Genomic DNA, 24,540 nt, shown 5'->3' with positions numbered 1-24,540 from the left:
CAGGAACCAGATGACAATCATCTGTCGGAGCAACTCTACTCGCCTCCTCCTCCTACGGACACGTACACATCGCCCATGTCTGCTGTTATAACAACCGAACTTGCCGCAACGGGCAGATTGGTGCACGGGGCCCCAGCAGATTCGACCCCCATGTCTCCTGTCATCTCGACCCGTTATCATCGGGGACACTTCCGTCCGTACGGGAAGCCTCCTCCTCGAGACTTTACAAAATCAAAATGGCTCTGAGCACTATGGGACTCAACTGCTGTGGTTATCAGTCTGAGACTTTACAGCCAGTCAAACAACACCTATGGATGTTATCAATCTACAGGCCACCTCCATCAAGACCTGTGCAAAAAATTCAAAGGGGGGAAAAGTGTTGTGACTCGCCGATCTTTCAAAGTGCTGCTGTGCAGTTACGCGTGTCCTTTACATGCGGCACTGTCTGCCAGCCATGCAGCAGCAGTGCCACCTAAGCGGCCAGCCAGCCAGAGGCCACTAGACTCGGACTCAGTTATGATTTGACTGTTAAAGTGTACACAGGTCTTACTCTGTTTACTTGATCTGTGACTTTCATGTATTGAGTCTTCCTTGAAATATATTTGTTCAACTTAAAGTTATAACACATAGCAAGTGATGAGTCAGCAAATACTCAGTGCTTACAAATGATGTGATTAATCTTTAAAATGGATGGCATATGTTGAATACTAGGCAGTGAAGAGTCAAAACAATAATTACTCTGAGAGCATAGACATGAAATGGATGGTTTCCATGATTTGTATCCCCTATGTGGAAAATGTTTCTTCAAGAATCAGCAGAATAATGAAGAAGCTTGAAATAGACGCAATCTTTCATTTACTGACCAAGATGACATATCTTCTGGGATCTGTAAAAGATGATGTGCTTTTATTAAAGGTGAGTATTTATGAAATTTCTTGTCAGTCTAGTAAAAGTTACCCACTGTACAAGGACGGTGCACCAGAGACCAGGGACACATCCAGCTTTTGCAGCCCAATAAATCGCAGTGGCTGAACATTGTAATTCCACTGACCATTCCATGGATCATAGGAATGCCAAGATATTGGTAGTGGCTTCATCCTACTGGGATTCAATTGTCAAGGAGGCTGTGGAAATACAATTAGCAGACAACCTGCTCAACTGAGATGAGGGTTTCCATGTTACAAATCATAGCAATCACTCATTTCAAATCCGTAATCCCAGAGGAATTATTGTTTTGAGTCTTCCATTTAAATAATTAACTGCATGATTTGTGAGCACCATTGATTTACTGACTTGCCACTTGCTATGGTTTATTTTTGCATGTATTAAGTTTTATCTGTGACTGACAATTTTGTTGCTGACAGTCTCTTCTCCGACACACGTGCAGTTACTCTACAGTATTGTGTCAAGTTGTGTTAATTCTGTCAGCAACTCACCTTTAACATTACTGTATGGTTATCCACCAAAATATCTGAAGAAGAAATAATACTGCCAAGGATGCATGCCCAAAAGATGGTGTAATATTCTATCCACTGGAAAACGTAAAGAAATACTTGTCAATAGTTTGATCATGGGACACTCAGTGATAATGAGTATTCATCATACTAGTACCAGGAGCCTACTGGCTGTATCAGGTGCCCACATCTTAGTTTTTTAAATCAGTTAATACATAACTAGCTCCTTCTACACATGGGATGTGAATTCTGCATTATTCATGGCTCAGAATGTTATTCAAGGGTGAGATAGTTTAGTATCTGCACTGGTGTAACAATGCCACTACACTACAGTCAGTGCAAGTACTTCATGGGCTGATGGTGGTTCAGTAATACCTGGGGAACAGAAATCCATAAGAGAAAATGAAAACTCACATTGTGAGTCAATATCCAGAAAGCAGACAGTCTGAACCCTTGTAGAGATGTGCATGGGGATAACTCAGGACACTGCTGGTATGGGTGCCTATCGACTGAGTACTAGGCAACAACATTAGGCATTATGAACAGCATGAGATCCCCAGCAGTTGAACTCAGAGTAAGCACTGGCCTGCTCAGCTTACTGCTGCCTTCAGATAAACACCTCTGCCAGAGGGTCTGCCCATGGAACGTGGCACACACGCCTTCAATAGGAGGTTTCCACACTGTTCCGCAGTGCTGCCAAGGCCAACTCATCGTCTCCTCCATCACAATGTCTGCTGGTGGGGATACTAAATCCCTCAAACCTGAGACAGCCACGTAGAGCCGAAAATGGCTGGGCTTGAGCCATGACCTCTGGCACAGAACTGGAGAGGCTGCTGGAGAACATGACAATAGATTTACCACCAAAGGGGGCAATGCTGACACTGCTGTTTCCACTGGAAGGTCCGAAGGGCATAGAGGCTGAAGCAGTGGGGCTCCACTGCAGCAGTGGAGGTGAGGCCATCTCAATTGGTGAGGGGGGCGGGGAAGAGGCGAGGAGAAGGAGGTAGAGCAGGAGAAGGGGAGGGTGGATCAAAATCCATTGGCTCGACATCAGCAGGTGTGAGCATGACTGGGACTTGAGGCTGCAGGCAACAGGAGGACAGTGGAGACTGCGGCAACTTGGAAGCACGCCCCTGCAAGTGGGAGACTACTCTTGGAACAACATCGTGACCATTGCTGCCACCTGGTGGACTAGAACACAATGGCAGTGATGTCCTAATAGGACAGGGTGCAACTGATTTGCATTACAGGTTAGCTGCTCCCTACTGACATCCACCACAAACAACTGCCAACCTTTGTGGCACCAGGCAGCCACCTCTGCTGTTGGCCAAAGGACCAGGCCCTAACAGCAGCCCCAGGATGAAAATGCAGTGGGCCATGGTTGCCCATGGCATGTAACTTGGGGTGCAACAAATCCACTAGACCCCTCAGCTGGTGCCCATGCAAACACTGTACCGGACTGCATCTGTTGACTGGCGTCACCCAGTGCATAGCCAGAAAAGTCGATGACAACACGTCCTCATGCAAAGATGCAGACACTGACTTCTTCATTTTGGTCTTGAATGTATGCATGAAGCACACCACCTCTGAGTTAAAAGCCAGGTAAATTGGGGCAGTAGCCAGATGCTGGATACTGTTACAAATGCAAAAGTCTTCGGATTCCTGTGACACAAATTGCCTATCGGTATCAGACACAATAGTCCTAGGGGATGCCTCAGTGGCAAAAATAACCAACAATTTGTGAGCAGTGGCAGTTGTTGATGTGGGGGACAGCTTGGCTATGTGTGGGAAATTTGATAATGCATCATCCATCAACAGCCACTGCTGTCCAAATCCGGACCTTTGAAATTGACATGCACCCTGTCCCAAGAGTGCGCTGGGAGTAGCCGAGGAGGAAACTATTGTGGCAATGCAACCTGATTCCGTGCACAATTCCCGCAAGTCTGCGCTAGACATTCGATGTCACAATCAATCATAGACCAATAGGTGAGACATTGCGCCAATGTCTCCATACAAGTCATACCACAGTGCAATGCATGCAGCAGCTGGAACATGCGAGAGTGCAATGCCAAGGGGACAACCACAAAACAGCATTACTCCTCTTTGGCAAGGGACAATGTTGAGTCGATCACACAGGAGGGAAAAAGTGTATGCCACACTGGATCCACACCCAAAGAGAAACACTCGGCCATCTGGACTACTGAAATGATTTTAGGAAAGAGTGGATCAGACGCCACGGTGATCGTGACTTCCAGTGCTGTCAAGGGAAAATCCAACAGGGTTTGCTATAAGGCATCATCCAACATGAACATGAGAGCCTCTTGCTGACGAAATTCTAGATTGGGTCCTGCCGGTAGCTGCAATAGCGCATCAGCATTGGCATGCTGGGCAGTGGAGCATTAACAAATATCATAGCAATAATTACTGAGAAAGAGGTCCTACCTCTGCAGTTGGTGGGCAGTCCTGTTGGGATGCTTGGAATGAGGGCCAAATAAGGAAACCAACGGCTTGTAGTCTGTGATTAGGAGGAACCTTGGTCCATATAAGGAAATATGAAACATATTAACTCCAAAAATATTAGCTATTGTCTTCTTTTCCACTTGTGAGTAATTACAGTGCACAACAGAAAGTGTCTGATGCTTAGGCAATGCGCTGTTCAGTGCCATCTGAGTTCTGATGGATCAGGACTATACCAATGCCATACTGGGTTTTGTCAGAGAGCAGAGTTAAAGGTTTACCTAGCATAAAAGAAGCCAGACAGGGAGCAAAGCACAAACAGTGCTTGAGGGTCTGTAAAACCCATTGACAGTCTGTAGATTAAACAAAATTAATGCACTTCTGGTGAAGTTGGAAAAGAGGATGGCAGATGTTCATGGCCCAGGGAATGAACTGAGCAAAATACAAAATCTTATCCAAAAAGGACTGGAGCTCCTTTAGGTTCTTGGGTACCTGCACGTTGACAATAGTTTTTATGTGATCATCTGTCAGAACGATGCCATCTTTGGTGAGTACATGTCACAGAAAATACACCTTTGGGGAGAAAAACTGCACTTTCCCAGCTTGCAACAAAAGCCATTCTCGAGGAGGAAGTGGAAAACTGACTGGAAGTTTCATAAATGAACCTCTCTGCTATGGCCTGTTACTCAATGTCATCAAGGTAATTGACACATCAGGGAATTTCCTGACTCAACTGCTCCAAATACCATTGATAAATTCCCAGTGCCGAGGAGATACGTAAAGGCAAGTGATTAATCTGGTAAAACCCAAAGAGGATGTTGAGGAACAAGAAAGTCCAAGAGACTGCATCCACAGCAACTGCGCATAGACATTGTGCAAACTGAAGCATAAAAAATTCTGGCCTACAGACAACTTCACCAAATACTTCACTGTCTGTGGAGTTGGATAGAAATCAAAGGCACACTGCACATTGACCATCTGTTTAAAATCACTGTAAAGTCACATAGTGCTGTTGGGCTTGTGCATCATCACCAAAAGGATGGCCTACGGTCTCAATGGAATAGAAAATATGGTGCCTTGATCCTGCCAGTGCTGCAACTTGACCTTTGTATTGTCATGCATCATGAAGGCAATGTGGCAGGGGCAAAAATACTTCAGTACCACTGATGGAGTAAGAGAAGCACGGGCCTTGAGATTTTCAGCCCAGCCCAAAGTGTTCTCAAACAGTGGGTTATAAAACTGCAGTAGGGAGTCCAAATCATGAAAATAAGTGGATTGAGACATTAAATGCACTCTGTCAACAAACTGGAAGCCGAAAACAGAATAGGCCCAAAAATATTTTATTCCAATGGTGAATTTATTATTAACAATGTAAGTTGTTGTTCCACATTGAAGAATTTCCCCCATAAAGGAGTGCACTGTTTACTACAAGACACAATCAGACACAGAGGCCATTGCAAGTCTGGGCACCCAAGGAGCCTGTATGTATCTCAATTAATGAGCTGACCGCCACACCCATGTTGACACGAAATTTGACCGGCCACCTCTCCACAAACAGTTTCAGCAAAATAGACTGTGATAACCCATACAGGGCAGCAGGGATGGCCCCACAGTCCAGCAAGAACACAAGGGCATCCAGAGACTGACTCATGGCTTGCTGACTGTCTCAAACAGTTGGCAAATGGCCTATCCTGCAGCATACACCACACATGCCTTCCAGGTACAGGCAGTCCCAATGAACATGCAGCAAATGACAGTTGAGACTAAACCACTGGCTTATCCAATGAGCAGAAGGAGAACGATGCTGAGGACCCAAAGAGCACTGTGGGTGGAAATTACAACACTGCAACTAACGCAAACCCACTGAGCTCAGCACTGGTGAAGAGAGGCAGTGCCACAATGTCACTGCTCTAGGATCATCACCAAACAGTGACTTGGTGGGTGGCAGGCCCACCTGGGATACCCTGCAAGGCACCGGGTGCTGTTAATCGTATGCACCTAAGTGAGCCACCTGCCAGTTATGAGAAAGAATATCTGTTGTTGCCACCATCAACTTATGCAAGTCTGCAATCTGAGCAGTGTAGGCTAAAGAAGGGTTGGAATAGGTCGACACCCTAGTCTGAACTTTGGGATCAGGCACTAACTGAACAATTATGCCCTGAATTAGCAAGTGTACGTAAGAGGTAGCTGCTGCTGCTTTTGTTCCTTTTTAGGCATGACTGTTCCTGTCAGCGTTGCAGAAATGCTGGGTCCTTGGTACTCCAAAATTAACACTAGGTTAAGGAAACAAAAAATAGGGGCATCACATGCGTAAGGACATCCTTCACCACCACTTTAGTATCTACACTGGTATGTCAATGTCTCTACGATGCACAGTCAGCGTAGGTACTTCACGGGCCAAACGGAACAGAACTCTGTGAGAGGAAATGAAAACTTGCTAGTTGCCCTTTTTTGCCTCCAGTAAATGCATTCCAGAAGGCAAAAATACAGAGGGCATTACTGCACAAACAGCATTTCATGTGTATAACTTATACATTAAGAATATGTAAAGCAATGCTTGAAAGTCGAGTACTATAAGTTAGCTTCTATATTGTGGCATTGTGTATGGGTAGTAGTTTATTGCTTTTCTTCCTGATAGAATGGCTTTTTCATTATTATTATTGACCCCATAACACATTGTTTATTCATAAGTCTGATTTTCCATTCAATATGGCTCTAATATCACACTATTTTATGCAGATCAAATATAATAAAGGATCTTGTCAAGTGTCAGTTGTATGTTGTTTTATCACTTGCAAACTTTCATTCAGTTATAGATCAGTGTTGATGAACTGTTCATGTATATGTTCGAGCTTCATAACTATATGCCTCAGCAGTGCATCATGAGAACATTGGAGCAACTACGAGGACTATGTGAAAATTTCTCGGCTTGCCATTGAAAGACTGTAGATTTTGGATTAAAATATGCAGTTTTATTTCAACACAATACTCTTTTATGTTAATACACTTTGTCCAATGTTTCTACAGTGAATAAATTCTGTTCATGAAGATTATTTGATAAGGCCAACAAAATTCCTATCTTCATTACATAACTAATTTATTCAGTTACTTGTGTTCCATAAATCCCACTATGAAGGAAAACTTTCAGGTATGTGAAATGGGTGGGGGTATACATTAAAATGGTGAAACAGCTATTATGAAATGCAAATGGGCATAAGACTTGTATGTAATTTACAAATAATTGTTTTCCTCTTTGTGAGGTACTTAATGAAAACAATACATTTTTCATCACAGAAAGCACCTGCAATATCTTTTCAGCAGAAATAAACTTCACCTTTCATGATGCAGAGCCTCCAGTTTCCATCACCTGCTATAATTATGGTTTCATTTCTGGTGTAAAGTGTTGCATAAGTCTCATGTCCACAGTAGCAGTCAGTCAGACTAAATCAGTAGCGATCTTTTTATAACAGTCCGAACATTCCTGAGAGATTCATTTTCCCATTTACTTTTGGACATTATGCAATAAATGCAGCATCCACCATACACAAAGCTCTCTCATAGATAATTCATATAATATTTACTGTACTCTTTCTTTTGATAAGCTAATGGTGATGGCTGTTTCAGCCATCCTTAAATACTGATTTTCCAGTGTAGTTTTTTGAACTTTCATGGTAGCTGCATCTGTGGGCATGGTTTCGGGCTATCCTACACATTTTTAAGAGAAGTTCAGCACATTTTAATTCTGCTTGACTCCCCATTTACATTAAAACTTCCAATTGTTGCACCTGGGAAAAATTTAGTGAATGAAAGTCTCTGATTTCGAACCTGTATTTATGAGTCACACAAGATCAATGTAAGTCTCTAATATCTATGTGAAACTTACACATCTGCATGAAGGTCATGTCAGTGGTCTTCCATCACAATTAAATTTAAGGTGATAAAAGATCTGACTTCAGTTTCACTAAATATTTTTGAAATGAAGTAATTTAAATTTTACCACACACAAAAATTAGAATGGGTATCACTTATCAGTTATTATTAAGCTATAATTTGTGTGTATAGTCCTACTTACTTATAATCAATTCTCTTTAGTTATTATCAGCAGAATATGGTGTATAAGTATGAATAATGTAAAAAACTTTAATTTGCAGGAAAAGAATAAAACTGATTTTTTGCCATATTCTGGTCTACAGGTATTTGTGCAACCTGAACTGACATTTGGGCTGAAGCCTCACTTTCGTGATGCATTCTGTGTGGACAGTGTACGAGAGGAGCTGGTTGTAGGTTTCCTGCATCATTTAACAGCTACAGCCCGCTCCTTTTGCAGTGACTCAGTGAAATCTGTACCTTTGCCCTCACTACTCTTGCTACTTTCCAAGACCTGTCTTGAGCTGGAATCATCTAGTGTGCATTATTTGGTAAGTAATATGCTTCATCTTTGGAAAAATCTTCTGCTTGTTAGAGTTGATTAATGTCAGGGCTCTGTTACTTGTTGATGATTTGGAGAGAGACAAAAAACTGATAGTAACATGTTAAGATTGTTCTTCCCTTGATGGAAACTTCCATTTTTCATATTTATCAGGAAATATTTACTGACATTCGACAGCAGATAATAAAGCATACATGCAATACTCACTTAATCTGTTAGCCATAAAAAAAAAAGAAGATACCTCATTTTGAAATATTTGTCAGGTACTTGTTATAATTTACTTGCAGTTATTTTATTTTGTGCTAAGCATATAACATCAGATGGAAGTTACTTCTATGTTGGAGGAAAAATAAATGAAACTAATTTACTATCGTTGTGTTGGGTTTTTTTATGGTGGCCATCTTTATATTAACATGAACAAGTGATAACAAGATTCACTGAAATGAAAGCACACCAAGTATTAGTGTTTGACAGCTACTTTTCTTTCTTAATGTATATCTAGACTTTCCACATCCCTGATCATTCTCGGACAGGTGCTCATGACCTTCAGCTGATTCATGACAACTTCACTTTCAAAAGTGATAGATGTAGAATAGGATACACTCCTGACAACATATTTGTTCCTTCTGGGACCAGAGCTTAATTTGAGAAACAAACAAGGAGTAGGAGGAGATTAATTTTTAACATCCTGTCAACAACAAAGTCATTGGATATGGAGCACAAGCTTGGATTAGGGAAGGAAATTGGTCATGCCCTTTCAAAGAAACCATTCTGGAATTTGCCTGAAGCAATTTAGGGAAATCATGAACATAAATCTGGATGGCTGGATGCAGATTTGAACCATTGTCCTTCCAAATGCAAGTCCAGTGTGCTAACCACTCCACCGCCTCCCTCGATAGAAACACGTGAATGAGTTTTCACACACAGCACAGATCCACCATGTGAGTCCAAGGATATGAATACTTCATTGACATAACCATATGACTTTCAAGGAGAACAGGCAATGAGGCTGTATGACAGAGTATGTAATAGAACTTTGTAAGACTGCCAAACCTCTACTACAGAAATATCAAGATCTCTGCCAGAACAACTCCTTCACTGAACAGAGTGTGCAAGCTAGAGTTGAGCTGATGTGAACTATTGCTGAAATCCAAAAGATAAAGTGGAGCAACATGGTTGGAAGTCATGACATGGAAGTGAACAGGAGGTGAGCCTCAGACCTCCTCAAGAACCTCATAAGAGATCCCGCATGTTCTAAGAACACTATCCCCAAAGTAACTACAAAGACTCAAGAGCACATAGCATGGGATCTTTGGAGTGAAAGACATTTTCTCAAAAATGTGGTCACCATGGCTGAGGTGGAATTGTCCATCCATGATGTGAAGCTCAACAGAGCAGCTGGTGTTGACAAACTGAAGATTGAAAAACATTGAAAACATATGCCCAAAAGCACGGAAATGACATCTGAATATAATGAACAACTTTATTGTCAAGTTGTAGATCTCAAAGATGTGGAGAGAAGGCCACAGTACCCACACTGTTGAAACCAAGAAAGGAGTGAAATGACCCAAAAAGTTTCCGTTCTGTGTCAGTGTTCTGCCATACCTTGAAGATCATGGAATGCCTGATACTTCATCGAATCACAAGCGTCCTAGAAGAGAGATCCGTACACCAGCAAGCAGGTTTCTGACATTTAAAGTTATGCACTGACCAGCTGTTAAACAGGACACATCTTCAGGGCAGATTTGAAAAAAAAGTTGTTTACTGAAGTGGTCTTCATCTAATTGACAGTACACTGATTAAACTGTATGATCGGACAAGAGACCATCATCTGACATCCTTGGTTGGCACCTCAGCAAGAGACTCTATGTTAGTTTCTATGGAAAGAACAGTTGGTGGAGGAATCAGAAGAATGGTTTACCATGAGGAAGGAAATATCCTGGCACCAATATTGCACAATGTGTACACAAATTACAGGGCAATACCAGATCACACTATCCATGTCATACATAGTGTCGATACAGTAGTGGCAGTGCAAGGGTCAGGCTTCTTAGGGATTGAAGAGAAATTGGCACAAACTTTGTACACACTCTGCCTCTATTATGCTTCTAACCACCAGAAGCTAAGTCCCAGCAAGACAAATGCCTGATTTTCTGTTTCAGTAAAAGAGAAGCATGGTGAGAATCTACTGTGATGTGGGAAGTGAATGACTCCAGCACTGCTCACAGCCAAAATACATTCTGTGATCAAAAGTATCCAGACAGCTGGCTGAAAATGACTTAAAAGTTTGTGGCACCCTCCATCGGTAGTGATGGAATTCAATATGGTGTTGTCCCACTCTTAGCCTTGATGACTGCTTCCACTCTCACAGGCATATGTTTAATCAGGTGCTGGAAGGTTTCTTGGGGAATGGGAGCCCATTCTTCACGGAGTGCTGCAGTGAGGAGAGGTACCGATGTCGGTCAGTGAGGCCTGGCATGAAGTCGGCATTCCAAAACATCCCAAAGGTGTTCTGTATGATTCATGTCAGGACTCTGTGCAGGCTAGTCCTTTACAGGGATGTTATTGCCATGTAACCACTCTGCCACAGGTCATGCTTTATGAAAAAGTGCTCGATCATGTTGAAACATGCAATCGCCATCCCCGAATTGCTCTTCAACAGTGGGAAGCACGAAGGTGCCTAAAACATCAATGTGGGCCTGTGCTGTGATAGTTCCATGCAAAACAACAAGGGGTGCAAGCCTCCTCCATGAAAAACACGGCCCATCATAACACCACCACCTCCAAATTTGACTGTTGGCTCTACACACACTGGCAGATGATGTTCATCGGGAATTCACCATACCCACACCCTGCCATCAGATCGCCACATTGTGTTCTGTGATTCAGCACTCCACACAACATTTTTCCGTAGTTCAGTCATCCAATGTTTACACTCATTACACCAAGTGAGGCATTGTTTGGCATTTACCGGCATGATGTGTGGCTTATGAGCAGCCACTTGACCATGAAATCCAAGTTTCCTCACCTCCTGCTTAACTGTCATAGTACTTACAGTGGATCCTGATGCAGTTTGGAATTCCTGTGTGATGGTGTGGATAGATGTCTGCCTATTATACATTACAACCCTCTTCAAGTGCCAGCGGTCTCTGTCAGTCAACAGTCGAGGTTGGCCTGTACGCTTTTGTGCTGTACGTGTCCCTTCGCATTTCCATTTCACTATCTCATTGGAAACAGTGGACCTAGGGATGTTTAGAAGTGTGGAAACCTTCCATACAGATGTATGACACAAGTGACACCCAATCACCTGACCACGTTCTAAGTCCATGAGTTCCGCGGAGCACCCCATTCTGCTCTCTCATGATGTCTAATGACTACCGAAGTCACTGATATGGAGTAACTGGCAGTAGGTGGCAGCACAATGCAATGCACCTAATATGAAAAATGTATGTCTTTGGGGGTGTCTGGATACTTTCGATCACATAGTGTATCGACACACAACCCAGTATTGCATCCAGACATTTAAATAACATTGTATCAACACTTAAGCCAGGTTCTGTGCCATCTGCGTAGGTGAAGTAGCTCGACACCACAGTCAGTGAGTCAATGAAAATTGCAACAGGATGCCTGAAACCAACACTAGTGCAGAAACTCTACCCCTCATTGGGACCATGTCCATGTACAGCAGGACATTGCATTATAATGTAAATAGACAGATAAAAAAAATCTACTCACCAAGTGGCAGCAGGGGAACAGACACACTTATTTTAAGGATTTATCTTTTACAAACTTTTGGAGCCAGTGGCTCCTTTTTCTGGTGGTAGAACTGAAGGGGAAGGAAAAGAGGTGAAGGAAAAGGACTGGAGAGGTTTTTAGGGAAAGGAGTACAGTTTAGAAAAGTCATCCAGAACCCCGGATCAGGATGCTGAGAGAACGAACATGGAAACTGACTCCCACCACCCAATACAAAGATTGCAAACTGCTTGGAGGCACCTTCAATCAAAGACATATGATAGAACTGGAGAACGCAGACATCCTCCCAAGAATAGAATTTGATTCTGGCAGTAAGCTGCCGTACTTTGAACTCGATGTGAATGGGAGTGGTGTACTTTAAACCCAACAAGCAGAAGTTGGGTGGTGGAGGGGGGCAGCAGGAGGGGGGAAGGGGGAGGTTCCTTCCGAATGAAACAGATGTTCTGTACAAATGTGGCAAGTTGCAAGACCCAGGTTACCTGCTGCAGTGCTGCCTACTGGATGAAGCGTGCACACTAGATGAACTTTTTAAAGTTAGCAATGAGTTCATTTTATGGGCTATTTTCAAGAAATTTCTGGTTTAAAGGACATGAAAATAAATAAACCATTTCAAACAATGGAAACTCTAGCTAGGAATATCAACAATGTAGGAAAAGACAGATTGCTATTTACCCTAAAGAAGACACATCAGGTTGCAGACAGACACAATTAAAAGACACTTACTTAAAGCTTGCAGCCACAACCTTCATCAGTGAAAGAGAGAGACACACACACACACCATTCACACACACAAGCAAGCATACATCATGCAGACACGATCGACAACTCCAGCATCTCAGGCCAAGATGCTGGAGTTGGCAATCGTGTGCATGATGTGTGCTTGCTTGTGTGTGTGAATGGCATGTGTCTCTCTCTTAATGATGAAGGCTGTGACTGAATGCTTAATGTAAGTGTCTTTTAATTGTGTCTGTCTGTGACGTGATGTGTCTTCTTTATGGTAAGTAGCAATCTGTCATTTCCTGCATTGTTAAATAAATCATTTTGTAGGCAGGACTAAGAGCAAGGCATAGATATGGAAGTTTCATCTACTTATGCACACTACACAATTTAAGAACATTTAGCTTCATTCACTGATCATTGCCCCAAGTACTAATTTTCTGTTATGTGAATTAATATTTTCAAATAATCAAACATTGTATCACATATTCATAGTAATAACTATATTTGGTATTTTTAGCTTAGTACTGTTGATGAACTGTTTGGGATAGAAGAACAACATGAGACAACACAAGCTTCTGAACTGTGTGCAGCCATGCATGAAGCTGCACAAGACCTACTAAATCATTATGTGCGGATGCAAGGACTTAATGTTTCACAGGTAATATCTTTTTCATATTTTTTAAAAATGTATGCTATTCTCCAACTATAAATGTGAGCACATCCAATATGTGTTCCTGCTACCCATGTTCAGGTTGGTGGAGGTCATAGTTGTTCATGCAGACAAAGTCCATACTTCGGATTTTGCCAAATTTTGCAAACAAACAATGTTGTGGTGCAGAAGCAGCCGTAATACCATTGTTAACAAATGTTGTCTATCTTTTGTTGTGCAATGTTTGAATACTCTGAAGTTCATCCATTCATTCATTCATAATTGCAAATCTATTTCACTTTATACAAAATATCGAAGTGTTTAGTGCCTCTGCCTCTCCCAAGTATAACTTTTCTCATGATGGCTTCCTTAGTGATAACCTGACTTTCCATAAAGTAGCCATCCCAAAAGTGGGTGCAGAGAGTAATAGAGGGGCTCACTTCTTTTACTGAAATATGTATATTTTATATTATCTAAGAAAAAGATTTCCAGTGAACAAATATTCCTAGTGTCATATTATCATTTGCATGAACTAAGGAAGCTCCTCCATCATTAATTTGTTGTCTTATTTCACAAGAAGTGACCAGTAGATCCTGACAGCAAGATTGCTGGCACAAGTGGTGAGTAATATTTCATCTCACAGCCTCTGTCACCAATCACCCACAGGGTTGGCTTTTTATCAAACATTTAATGATGACTAATTGCATTGAGCCACTTGACAAAAGAAAAAAATATGAAGCTTCTGGCTATAACTAGGGTGAAGATACCCACATCTTTGTAACTATCAGGTCTTGATGGTTGTTTGAATACATATGTATGTGCAGGTGACAGGATCCCATCTCACTCTATCCCCACTACTAGACCAGCATTGGGGTCCTCAGTGTTCTACCCCTGAAAGAGAGTTTTCTCATCTGGCGTATCCCAACAGACAGTACTTTCTTTCTGGGACTACTGTCCAGACTTATTCCCCGAGATAACACACTCTGTGGAGATTACAGAGAGAAGGAAGAGAGCGAGGAAACATCAAAGGTGAAGGTGGATTCAGCAGTTCTGGCTGACACCCCCCCTCCCCCCCTGCCCTCCCCCCCACCCCCACAATCTGTGCACCTTCTCTCTCTCCTGATAAGTAGTTCAGGGTAAGTTATCCTTCTCTCCAGCAGCCACTTATTTTTCATCTTCCTTATGTCTCCCAATGACATTTTAAGACATTCTCAAAGCTGGAGATTCATCATGTTATTAACACTGTGCACATATTATGCTAGCTCAATTTTCTGTTTTGATAAGAGACACCCCTATGTTGCCCTTCAGTTGCCTGAAATATTATCACTTAATATTATTATTTTTTATTTTTGTGATTTTTATTGATTATATTTGATTATGTAATTTAAATCTTATCGTGTTTAAACACGTTACATTCTGTATCTCAGATGTTGCGAAAATCTGTGGAAACGCGTGATTGGCTACATACAATAGAACCCAGAACAGTGCGTGCTGTAATGAAGCGTGTTGTGGAAGATGTGGCAGCACTAGATGGACAAGTGGGTGCTTTATTTGAAGAGGGTACACGAGCTGAACACAGTTCAGACTCCAGTCGGCGAACTCATAGGTAAAATCATATTTTGCTTGCACATTTACTTTTCATATCCTTTAAAAATGAGAGGTAGAGAGAGAGAGAGAGAGAGAGAGAGAGAGAGAGAGAGAGAGAGAGGAGAGGGAGTGTGAGTGTTAGAGTGTGAGAGTGTGAGTGAGTGGGAGAGGGGTGGGGGGACTACATTATGACAGACTGCATCAGTGGACCAACCAAAGGCTACATTTGTTTTTAATTTATCGTTTTCATCTGTGTCTGGTTTATTATTTGCTTGTTTTTTCCCGCTGGACTTAAGTGAAGGTAAAACAGCCGCACTGGATAGTTTATGAAAGTGCAAACTTGAGTAATGTAGAAGTAGATATCCTGGGAATGGTGAAGCAACTTAAATCACTTAATAAAAGTAAGTCTTCCAGTCCAGACTGTATACCAATTAGGCTCCTTTCAGAGTATGCTGATGCAATAGCTCCATACTTAACGATCATATACAAACGCTTGCTCAGCGAAAGATCCACACCGAAAGACTGGAAAGTTGCACAGGTCACATCAATATTCAAGAAATATGGTATGAACAATCCACTAAATTACAGCCCCATATCATTAACATTGATATGCAGCAGGATTTTTGAACATATATTGTGTTTGAAAATTATGAATTATCTCGAAGAGAATGATCTATTGATACACAGTCAACATGGATTTAGAAAACATCATTCTTGTGAAACACGAATAGCTCACATGATGTGTTAAGTGCTACTGACAAAGGATTTAAAATTGAGTCCATATTTCCAGAAGGATTTCGACACTGTACCACCTAAGTGGCTTGTAGTGAAATTGCGTGCTTATGGAATATTGTCTCAGTTATGTGAGTGGATTCATGATTTCCTGCCAGAGAGGTCACTGTTCATAGTAACTGATGGAAAGTCATCAAGTAAAACATAAGTGATTTCTGGCATTCCCCAAGATAGTATTATAGACCCTCTGCTGTTCCTTATCTGTATAAATGATTTAGGAGACAATCTGAGCAGCCGTCTGAGGCTGTTTGCAGATGATTCTGTCATTTATTGTCTATTAAAGTCATCAGAAGAGCAAAACAAACTGCAAAATGATTTAAAAAAGATATCTGTATGGTGCAAAAATTGGCAGTTGACCCTAAATAGTGAAAAATGAGGTATCATCCACATGAGTACTAAAATAAATCAGTCAAATCTAAAGGTGCCAGGCACTTAAGTGTGATTTGCAGAGTATATATGTAGATGTGGATGTAGATTAAGATTGCATGTTATGCTGTCACTGACTGTGCATGATATTCTCCTGGGTATGTCACAAGTTTTTTGTGTCTTCTTGACACAGTATTTTAATAATTTAAATCATTGACAGATGCTTCTTGGTGTATGCAATGGTGTATTTGAATGCCTGTGTGCTTGTTTGTGTGAGATTGTGTACTTACTTTCCACTAAGAGTGATAACTCAAAAGCTAGTAACATCTTTGCACAGTATGCGTTTCTATGCAACATATATCACTCAGCTTCATGTGAATGGTTTCCTTTTCTCATTTACATTTTTTGAAAGGAACAATAGCAATTATATGGGATATTACTAGCATCATTAATAATACAGCTTTTAAAAACGGATGAAACAGTTAATCTTGTGGCTTCACATATGTTGGAGAGAAATGCATGAGATATTGTAAATTAAGTGGGTTAGTTAGTAGAAGTGAACTAGTACATAAATGAATATTTGCATCTTTTGAAAATAATGGAGGTTATTTCATTGTATCCTGTCGAAAGTTCTTACATTTTATTTCAGTTTTGTCTGTTTCATACATTTACACTGATGAGTCCTGTAATGAAAACACTTGAGTCCATACATAAACTACCTGAATTGATAAAATAGACATTAGAAAAGACAGTAGAGAATGCTCCTTCCAAGAACCCAGAGTAATGCTGTGGTGTGTGTGCAGCTGGCACATGACGCTGATGTTGTAGCTTGATGTTGTAGCTTGGGCACAGCTGACACCTGGCGAGACACTGTGGCATTGCTGAGGCTGGTGCCCAGCAAGACTGGCAGCACTGGTGAAACCAGTAGGCCTGTGATGGTGGCAGCAGGCATCAGTGGCCATTGGGAACAGCACCTAACTAGCAGTGGCCACGCACACAATATGCAACAACTGATGGACCAACAAGGCAGTCGATGTAGCTCTGATGTTATGACACTGGCGAGCTGGTGCCGACAGGTTTGGTGGCCACTGGGAGGCAGTGCTCGACAAATAGTGTCCGCCCAGTATGGAATGGTGCCAATGAGCAGATGAGGTGGAATATACAGCTTTTACTGATGGGCAACAGGATGCACCCAGTGTAACTGCCCAGAGCAGGCTACGAGTTGGCTCTGATCGAAGGGATTTGGGATGGAGCCTGTCTGCCTGCTGGTGGTCATATCACAGCCTATATAGGCAGGTAACAGATATTCACATGTGGATACATGACCATAGATGAAGGAATGGCCCTTGACCTCAGGGCTGCTATCAACGATGCACATGTAGTGTAGCCTTTAGCTTAGGAGAAGTCTGGAAGAGAAGTGCCTACCTCCCTGCAACTAGACAACTTGCAGCATGTGGGTGTAGTGTGGGCAGTTGTACTGGCCAGGGGATACAGCCATGTACAGTACCCCTTCCCCCTCAGAAGGAGACGGTGGAGTCATCTCAGCTGAAATTGAAAGAGGCAGGAAGGGGAAAGGAAATCCCCTGGATGGTGGAGACAGGGTCCTAGGCAGAGGGTGTTCCATGATCACTGAAATGCAGGATAAGGAGGGACAGGTTGGAAAGGTGTCGATGGCTGTACAGTGGCAAGGTTCAACCAGCAGTGGCCAGGCTGACACACAATGGCAGTCTGAATGCACAGCATGTGAAGAAATATGTGTAGAGTAAAAGGAGGGCTGGGAGGGAGTTCAAAACCAGTGGAAAAGGACATCACCATAGGTGCCACATGCAGAGGAGCAAGCCAAGTGGAAAGCACCAGTAAAGACACCACCGAAAGAAAGAAAGCATGTTGCTCAGTAGAGAAGTGTGGGCATAAAACATGCAGTGGGTTCAGGATGCTGGAGATGACATAGAAGAGCACCAGAAAGACTGGTGAAAGACCCAGGTAGGTGGGGAAAATCGCAAGGCAGACATTGAAGTGCCATGGGCTCAAACTGGCCAGATGCCGACCAGCTGGTGGAATGTCAGGGACCGATGGGCTCGGCTGGAAGCAGACAGATAGATTGGACATCAGTGAGGCACCAGCAGCTGATTGTAAGCCAGCTCAAATGAGGGCAGCTGCCGGAAATGTGATGACACCAAAGGGCTCAGCCAAAACTTTAGGGGGGGGGATAGATGGGATGTCGGCGGGAGATGCTAATGGATTCAGTCGCAGCCATGTCCAGGAGCAATGGTGAAGAAATGCTGATGAGACTGCATTGTTGCCAGCTTTTGTGCCCTTGTGTGATGCCAAGAGCACAGGAAATAAACAGTGTTTCCCAGGTATACATCTGTAATAATTTATTGCATAACCAAGATGGGTAACAATAATAGCACGTTAGATAAGAAACAGGGTGCTCTTTCCAGGAGCCCGGCATAGTGCTGCGGCGAGAATGCAGCTGATGCCCAGCGATCACGCTGTGGCACGGGTGCAGTGCTTAGTGCAAGTTGGCTCTGGTCAATGGGCACCATAATGTGGCCAGTGTAATTGTCAGAGCAGGACCTGTCTACATGCTGTAGGCATGTGTGGGCACGTGACCACATATGAAGAAATGGTCTGCAGTCACAGTACCGCTATGTGTTTGCTGTTTAACAGAAGACTGATGTCTGTGGAAGAGAAGAGCCTGTGGACCTGCAGCTAGACAATCCATGGGGAAATGGGTTTAGTGCCAGAGGTCATACTGGCCAGCAATATCAATAGGTACAATGAAGCTTCTAAAACATTATAAACACTTGCTGTGTACTCAAAGCAAGTGTTTAAACATTTGAGAAGCTTCATTGCTACCTCTAGACATTGTCTCTGAGAACTTGTTATACAGGGCGTGGAATAACAAATTGATCAAAAGTCTAGAGCTGAAAAACACCATTGAACAAAGGAATGTGTGTGTAGGAACTAAGAATCAAATTTGCATATTTTTAACACTACAGGAATGTAATTGAAATCTGACATATGGACGTCATTACTCAAAATGAAATATAACTCATAGAAAATGTATAAATAAACAAAATGTTTTGACTAACAGTTCATCACAATAACACGGAAAACAAAGCTTCACATAAACATGTATCATACTTTGCTTACATACCATACAGCACTTCTTTAGAAATGAAACAGTTGCATGTCCGTGTTTTATGTTTCAGTATGTCCTAAAAAGGTCAAAGTAAATGAAAAATGAGTATTATCTTGCACACCAACTTGCTACCACTTAATTAACATAAGTATCATAGCAAATGTTCAAACTGACCACTGTTTACAGACTGGCATGGTACCTTAAACAATGCATTTTTCAAGTTATAAACCTTTCCTCTTTCAGCTGTTTTACTGTGTAAAGCAGCCTTACTTAGTTTAATTTTTTTTTTTTTTTTTTTTTTTTTTGAAGTAATTTGACTTGTCGTATTGTAATGTAAAAAGAATGTATCATAAGTGTTTGTTACTTGTCTGCATGATATACAGAATTCCAAGTTTCAAACTGCAATGAGGACTCCAACTTCTGTAAAGATTTTTCATTTACATGTCTTTTTTCTTTCATCATATGCCTGCTTTGTGAGTTCAACACACTCAGTGTTTCAGTTTTCTGATAAAGTTGATTACAGAGGTGTCTGTTTATTTAGTAACTCTACAGTTGCCTAAAGTGACATAGATAGAATGTATTCAGGTAGAGCTGACTTTTCTTAGTCTAGTTGGTCCGTGAATCTTCTGTATAACAAATTGCATTTTCACAGAATACCAAGCAGCTGTTCACAATCTTTTGTGTAGTTTAAGAGTCTGTATTAAACAGCCAGCTGAAGTAATTCCTATCTTGCTACATTTCCTTTGTACACTATCAACATTTTTCCATATTATGTAAGAAATTATCATTTATACTTCCAGGAGATATGTATACCCCATACACTCAGGGCCACTTTCCTTACCATTATCTTTATTGATCATGTTTCGAGTGTCGTTTGCGCACCAAGTGTGAGCTAAAATATTCTCGAGAATCCTATAGTGGATGGATGTTGATATGTAATTGTCTGCATTTGTTGTATTATCCTTATTGTAAACAGTGTATGGAAACAGGATATGAGTAGCGGTGTATGGAATAAACTGTCCCCATTAATATCTGCACATACATATATTTTGACAATGATCACACATGTGCACATAGTACCAGGTGCAAGAACAGACTGAATTAACATGACGGCTCTGACGAGCAATCTGAGTCCCAAAGATTATGTTATTCATCATGGTCGATATGACCTATCGATGCCACACAGCCACCTTCCCCTCACCCCCCACCCCCCAACCCCCCCCACCCCCCACCCCCCACCCCCCACCCCCACCCCCCGGGCAGTATGGAGTACCGCAGATGAGTCTTGAGGGAAGGCCATGTGGGCATCAACGCTGTTGGTGATCGTACGAGATGGTAGACGCACGACCGGGATCTCCACCTTGACCTGGGCGGGGTGCGGAGGCGTTGCGACGGGAGGCAGGTCCACCTCAAAGTTGTTGAGCCAGCGAGGACGGGTGATGCGGCAGCCAGCCCGAGAGCAGGAGGGCAGAATGGCGGATGGTGGGGTATAGTTGTGATAAGCCAGGATGCTAATCGAGCTGTCCAGTGAGATGAAGGCGTGAATTGTCGTCGGGTCGCACTGACGAGGGAGGGTGAGGCTATGCACAACACTGACGTTTAACTGGTCGTTGGGTAGCGAGGCTGCGGTGTCTGTGAGTAGAATGAGAACTCTGTCATCGAGAGTGACAATTGAAATGTCGTCCACGTGGTGTGGGGGTACGTTACAGAACAGGGTGACTATGAGAGAGGGTGTCTCCGTAGTCGATGAGGTAGCAGCAAAACCCGCACAGAGGGTGGAGGTTGACGTGTCTGAGAAACCCATGAAAGGTGACGGGGAGGCATCGGGTGAACAGGTTGGCATGGTGGCCCGGGGAGAAACATTGTCGGACACCACGGCGGGAGGGAGACTGGCGGGAGAGTCATTAGGAGAATCAGACTGAGCCAGCAGAGGGGTGTCAGAGTCCACGAATGCTGATTTGAGCCGGTATAACGAAACAGTTTGCAGACTGTCTTTGACAATGATGTCAAAAGTTGTATCACCCCACCAGAACCGGCTCCCCCTGCGAGTGCGGTGGTGGGCAGGGGGTGGGAAGGTGGGGTCGGCAACTTGTATGACCAAAGTTTAAGTTCTCTGTGCACGTTAAAAACATGCCCCATGAGGTCGCACTATAACTGACCGGTGTAACTTGTGAGAAGTCACATCGGTGTGGTAAGACGCCATTGGAAGGCAAAACACCGAATGATGCACTTGAACCAACATGGTCAAAAACTTGAGCAACCAGTTTGGGGGGTGAGCATGGAGAAATGTGTGTACTAGAATGTTCTTGATTAGTTTGCCAATGAGGAAAAACTGGAACAGGTCGCGTTTGATAGTGGCCGGGTGCATTTTGCAATAATGGCAGCGCTGCACAAGGCGCAACAGTAACTGTCATTGCAGCCCGTTGAGAGTCAAAGTATCTGTGCGAATGTAGATCACTTTGAGCATTATACGTTTGATCGGTAGGTACACAGTTCTGAATATTATGCACTTCACACTTCACATGTTGGTGAGTGTAGTCTGGCGACACGAAATCCGAGTCCACTGTTTGTGTTAGCAGTGTGGCACTCGACCATTGTAGATCGACAAAGTTTGAGGTTAACATGGCTGGAGATGGCGATCGTTGTTGTGCTTCCAGATATTTGAAAAAAGCGTTGGCTGAGGTGGCCATGGTGGCGTGCGCATAACCTGTTGATTTACAACATCCGGTGCGGAAGTCGCAGCAACTTCAGGGTCACCAGTATGGGAACAGGATACGAGTAGCGTATACGGAATAAACTGTCCCCATTTATATCTGCACATAAATATGTTTTGACAATGATCATACACGTGCACACAGTACAAGGTACAAGAACAAACTGAATTAACATGGCAGTTCTGATGAGCCATCTGAGTCCCAAAGATTATGTTATTCATGGTCAATATGACCTATCAATGCCACAAGTGCAATCACCAGCTCTCTTCTCCAGTCATGAGAACAAGGAACTATTCAGCATGACAAATATTCTTGAAGGATATGACACGGGAAAAGGGCTTACTTCACAGAGTATTTAGTGTAAAATCAAAAAGAAATTCTATTAATACCTGGTACCTTATTCACTCAGACTAGCCTCAGTTGTTATTTGGTACCAAGGATGCTCGTTTCAGTTTCGTTCATTTGTGTGTGCAGTGGTGAAGCATTGGTAGAGAAGTATCCACATTTGTGAATACATATTTAAATGCATAAAGAAATATTTATGCTTTCTGTCTTCAGTTTCAAATCAGCTGGATTCATAAGAGACTGAATAGAAATCTGGAGCAATTGATAGATGTAACGTATGGCCAAAATTTCCTAAGAGTTTTCTGATAGATGTTTCACCAGAATCTATTATATACTCAGGCTATCTTTGAATGCCTCTACGTCCACTGTGTCTGAATGTGATGGTTTGTAGAAACATCCCGTTAATAACATCTAAGTCCATCGACCCCATTTACCTTTATCCACGGTAGTTTGTAGCCAAATTCATTCTGGACTTCATGAAATCTGATACATAAGCTTGTTGCTCTAAATACTCCCCCTCTTAGGAAATCTAATCTGTCATTCCAATTTATGTTCCACATATTGCTGAAAATTTCCTTTGTCTCTTCTTCAGTTTTCAAACAGCTTTCAGCTCCTAATATGGTTTGGATGTGACTACTTTCTAAGAGAGATGTGGTTTCTGGGAGTTTGCTGTAAGTGCTCCAGCAGCTAATAATTATGATTCTCACACTCTGAATTTGCTGTTCATTTGGTTCTGGTTACTGTTTTAAATGATACGTGTGTTTTTTTTTTTATTTATTTTTTTTTTTTATGGGATCTGTACAACTTTAATGGCAGAAGAGGAAAAGGTCCTTTAGTGTAACCTATGGTGTAAATGTACATTCCAATCAGTTCTATTTATAGTGTTCACTAGAAACTGGTCAGGGAGGATCAAATTTGTCCTCCAGTATTTTCTGCCACATGTCAAAGTAACATTTAGTCTTGGAATTGGACACTTTTTATTTGCTTCTGTTGCTTATTTGCATTTATTTACACATTATAACCAAAGTATGGAACAAGTGACTGTTATACTTCTTTTAATATTTATTCTCCTCAGTGAAGTAACAATCCAATAAAATGTTACCTATCTTTCTGCTACTTCTCAGGTTAAAACTGTTCTTCTGGTGTAATGTATTTGTATTGTGATTTCTATAGTTTCTTGTCTCTTTGTACTAAATGACTTGTTTTCTTATTTCATTTTCCAGTGTCAGTCTTTCAAGGCATCGGTCCAATTGGTCATCATATGCCCCTAGCCAGCTAGAATCAAGTATTGTAACTAACATACAAAAATTGTTCTCAGAACGTATAGAAATCTTCTCATCTGTTGATTTTTCAAAAGTTTCTATACTAACTGGCATCATAAAAATAAGTCTCAAGGTAAAAATCTATCATGTGATACAAACTACTAGTTTGTTTCCTTTAGTGCTGTGACATCTTTAATAAAAATATAAATGCTTGCGAAGTCAAATGGTTAATTTACCTATTTGTTCCAGACTTTCCTAGAATGTGTTCGGTTAAGAACATTTAGCCGGTATGGGCTTCAACAAATACAAGTTGATACTCATTACTTACAACTTTATCTCTGGCGTTTTGTTACTGATGAAAAGTAAGTATTCACTTTCATTTTTTTAAAATTAAATTTGATTAAATGTTGCAAAAATTACATTTGAAATATTGTCAGCCATTACGCAAAAGCAAACTCAATATTTCTCTATCTGTTTCAGCTTAGTGCATCGTCTTTTGGATGATATTTTAAGCAGCACAGTCCATCGTTGTTTAGACCCAGTTCTCATGGAACCTAGTGTTGTAGAGATTATTTGTGAAAGAGGTTAATTGTACTGTGTTCAGAAAGTGAATTGAGATTACTTCTTTGTTACCATTCCACTATGGTGTGTAGCATTTTTTAAGTGCTACACAACAAACAAATGTAAAATATTTATTTTTCTGCTGATAGTTGTTTGTATATTGAACACAGGGCAGAGCTAAACAATATTTGTTGCAGGACCTGGCTTAAGAGTGTTTTTATGATACGTAGCTACCAAATTGTGGATGCCAAAGTTTTGTTCTCTTTTTGATAAAATAATAAAGAAGTTCACATAGATATTTCA

General features: G+C 41.8%; 1 protein-coding gene across 1 annotated transcript in view; it reads left to right on the top strand.

Annotated features, from left to right (window-relative positions):
• LOC126194727 (vacuolar protein sorting-associated protein 51 homolog) overlaps positions 1–24,540 on the top strand; it is a 106,166-nt gene extending 81,626 nt beyond the window's left edge. Inside the window, exons 10-15 of the mRNA XM_049932979.1 lie at positions 8,105–8,329; positions 13,331–13,471; positions 14,890–15,068; positions 23,638–23,809; positions 23,926–24,038; positions 24,157–24,540. Of these exons, the coding sequence (XP_049788936.1) occupies positions 8,105–8,329; positions 13,331–13,471; positions 14,890–15,068; positions 23,638–23,809; positions 23,926–24,038; positions 24,157–24,265 (939 nt within the window). The 3' untranslated portion in view covers positions 24,266–24,540. The remainder of the gene's footprint in view (positions 1–8,104; positions 8,330–13,330; positions 13,472–14,889; positions 15,069–23,637; positions 23,810–23,925; positions 24,039–24,156) is intronic.

The sequence above is a fragment of the Schistocerca nitens genome, chromosome 7 (genome assembly GCF_023898315.1).
Source record: "Schistocerca nitens isolate TAMUIC-IGC-003100 chromosome 7, iqSchNite1.1, whole genome shotgun sequence".
Taxonomy (NCBI): Eukaryota; Metazoa; Arthropoda; class Insecta; order Orthoptera; family Acrididae; genus Schistocerca; species Schistocerca nitens.
The sequence above is the reverse complement of the archived record's forward strand: the minus strand, read 5'-3'. Positions and strand labels throughout refer to the sequence as shown.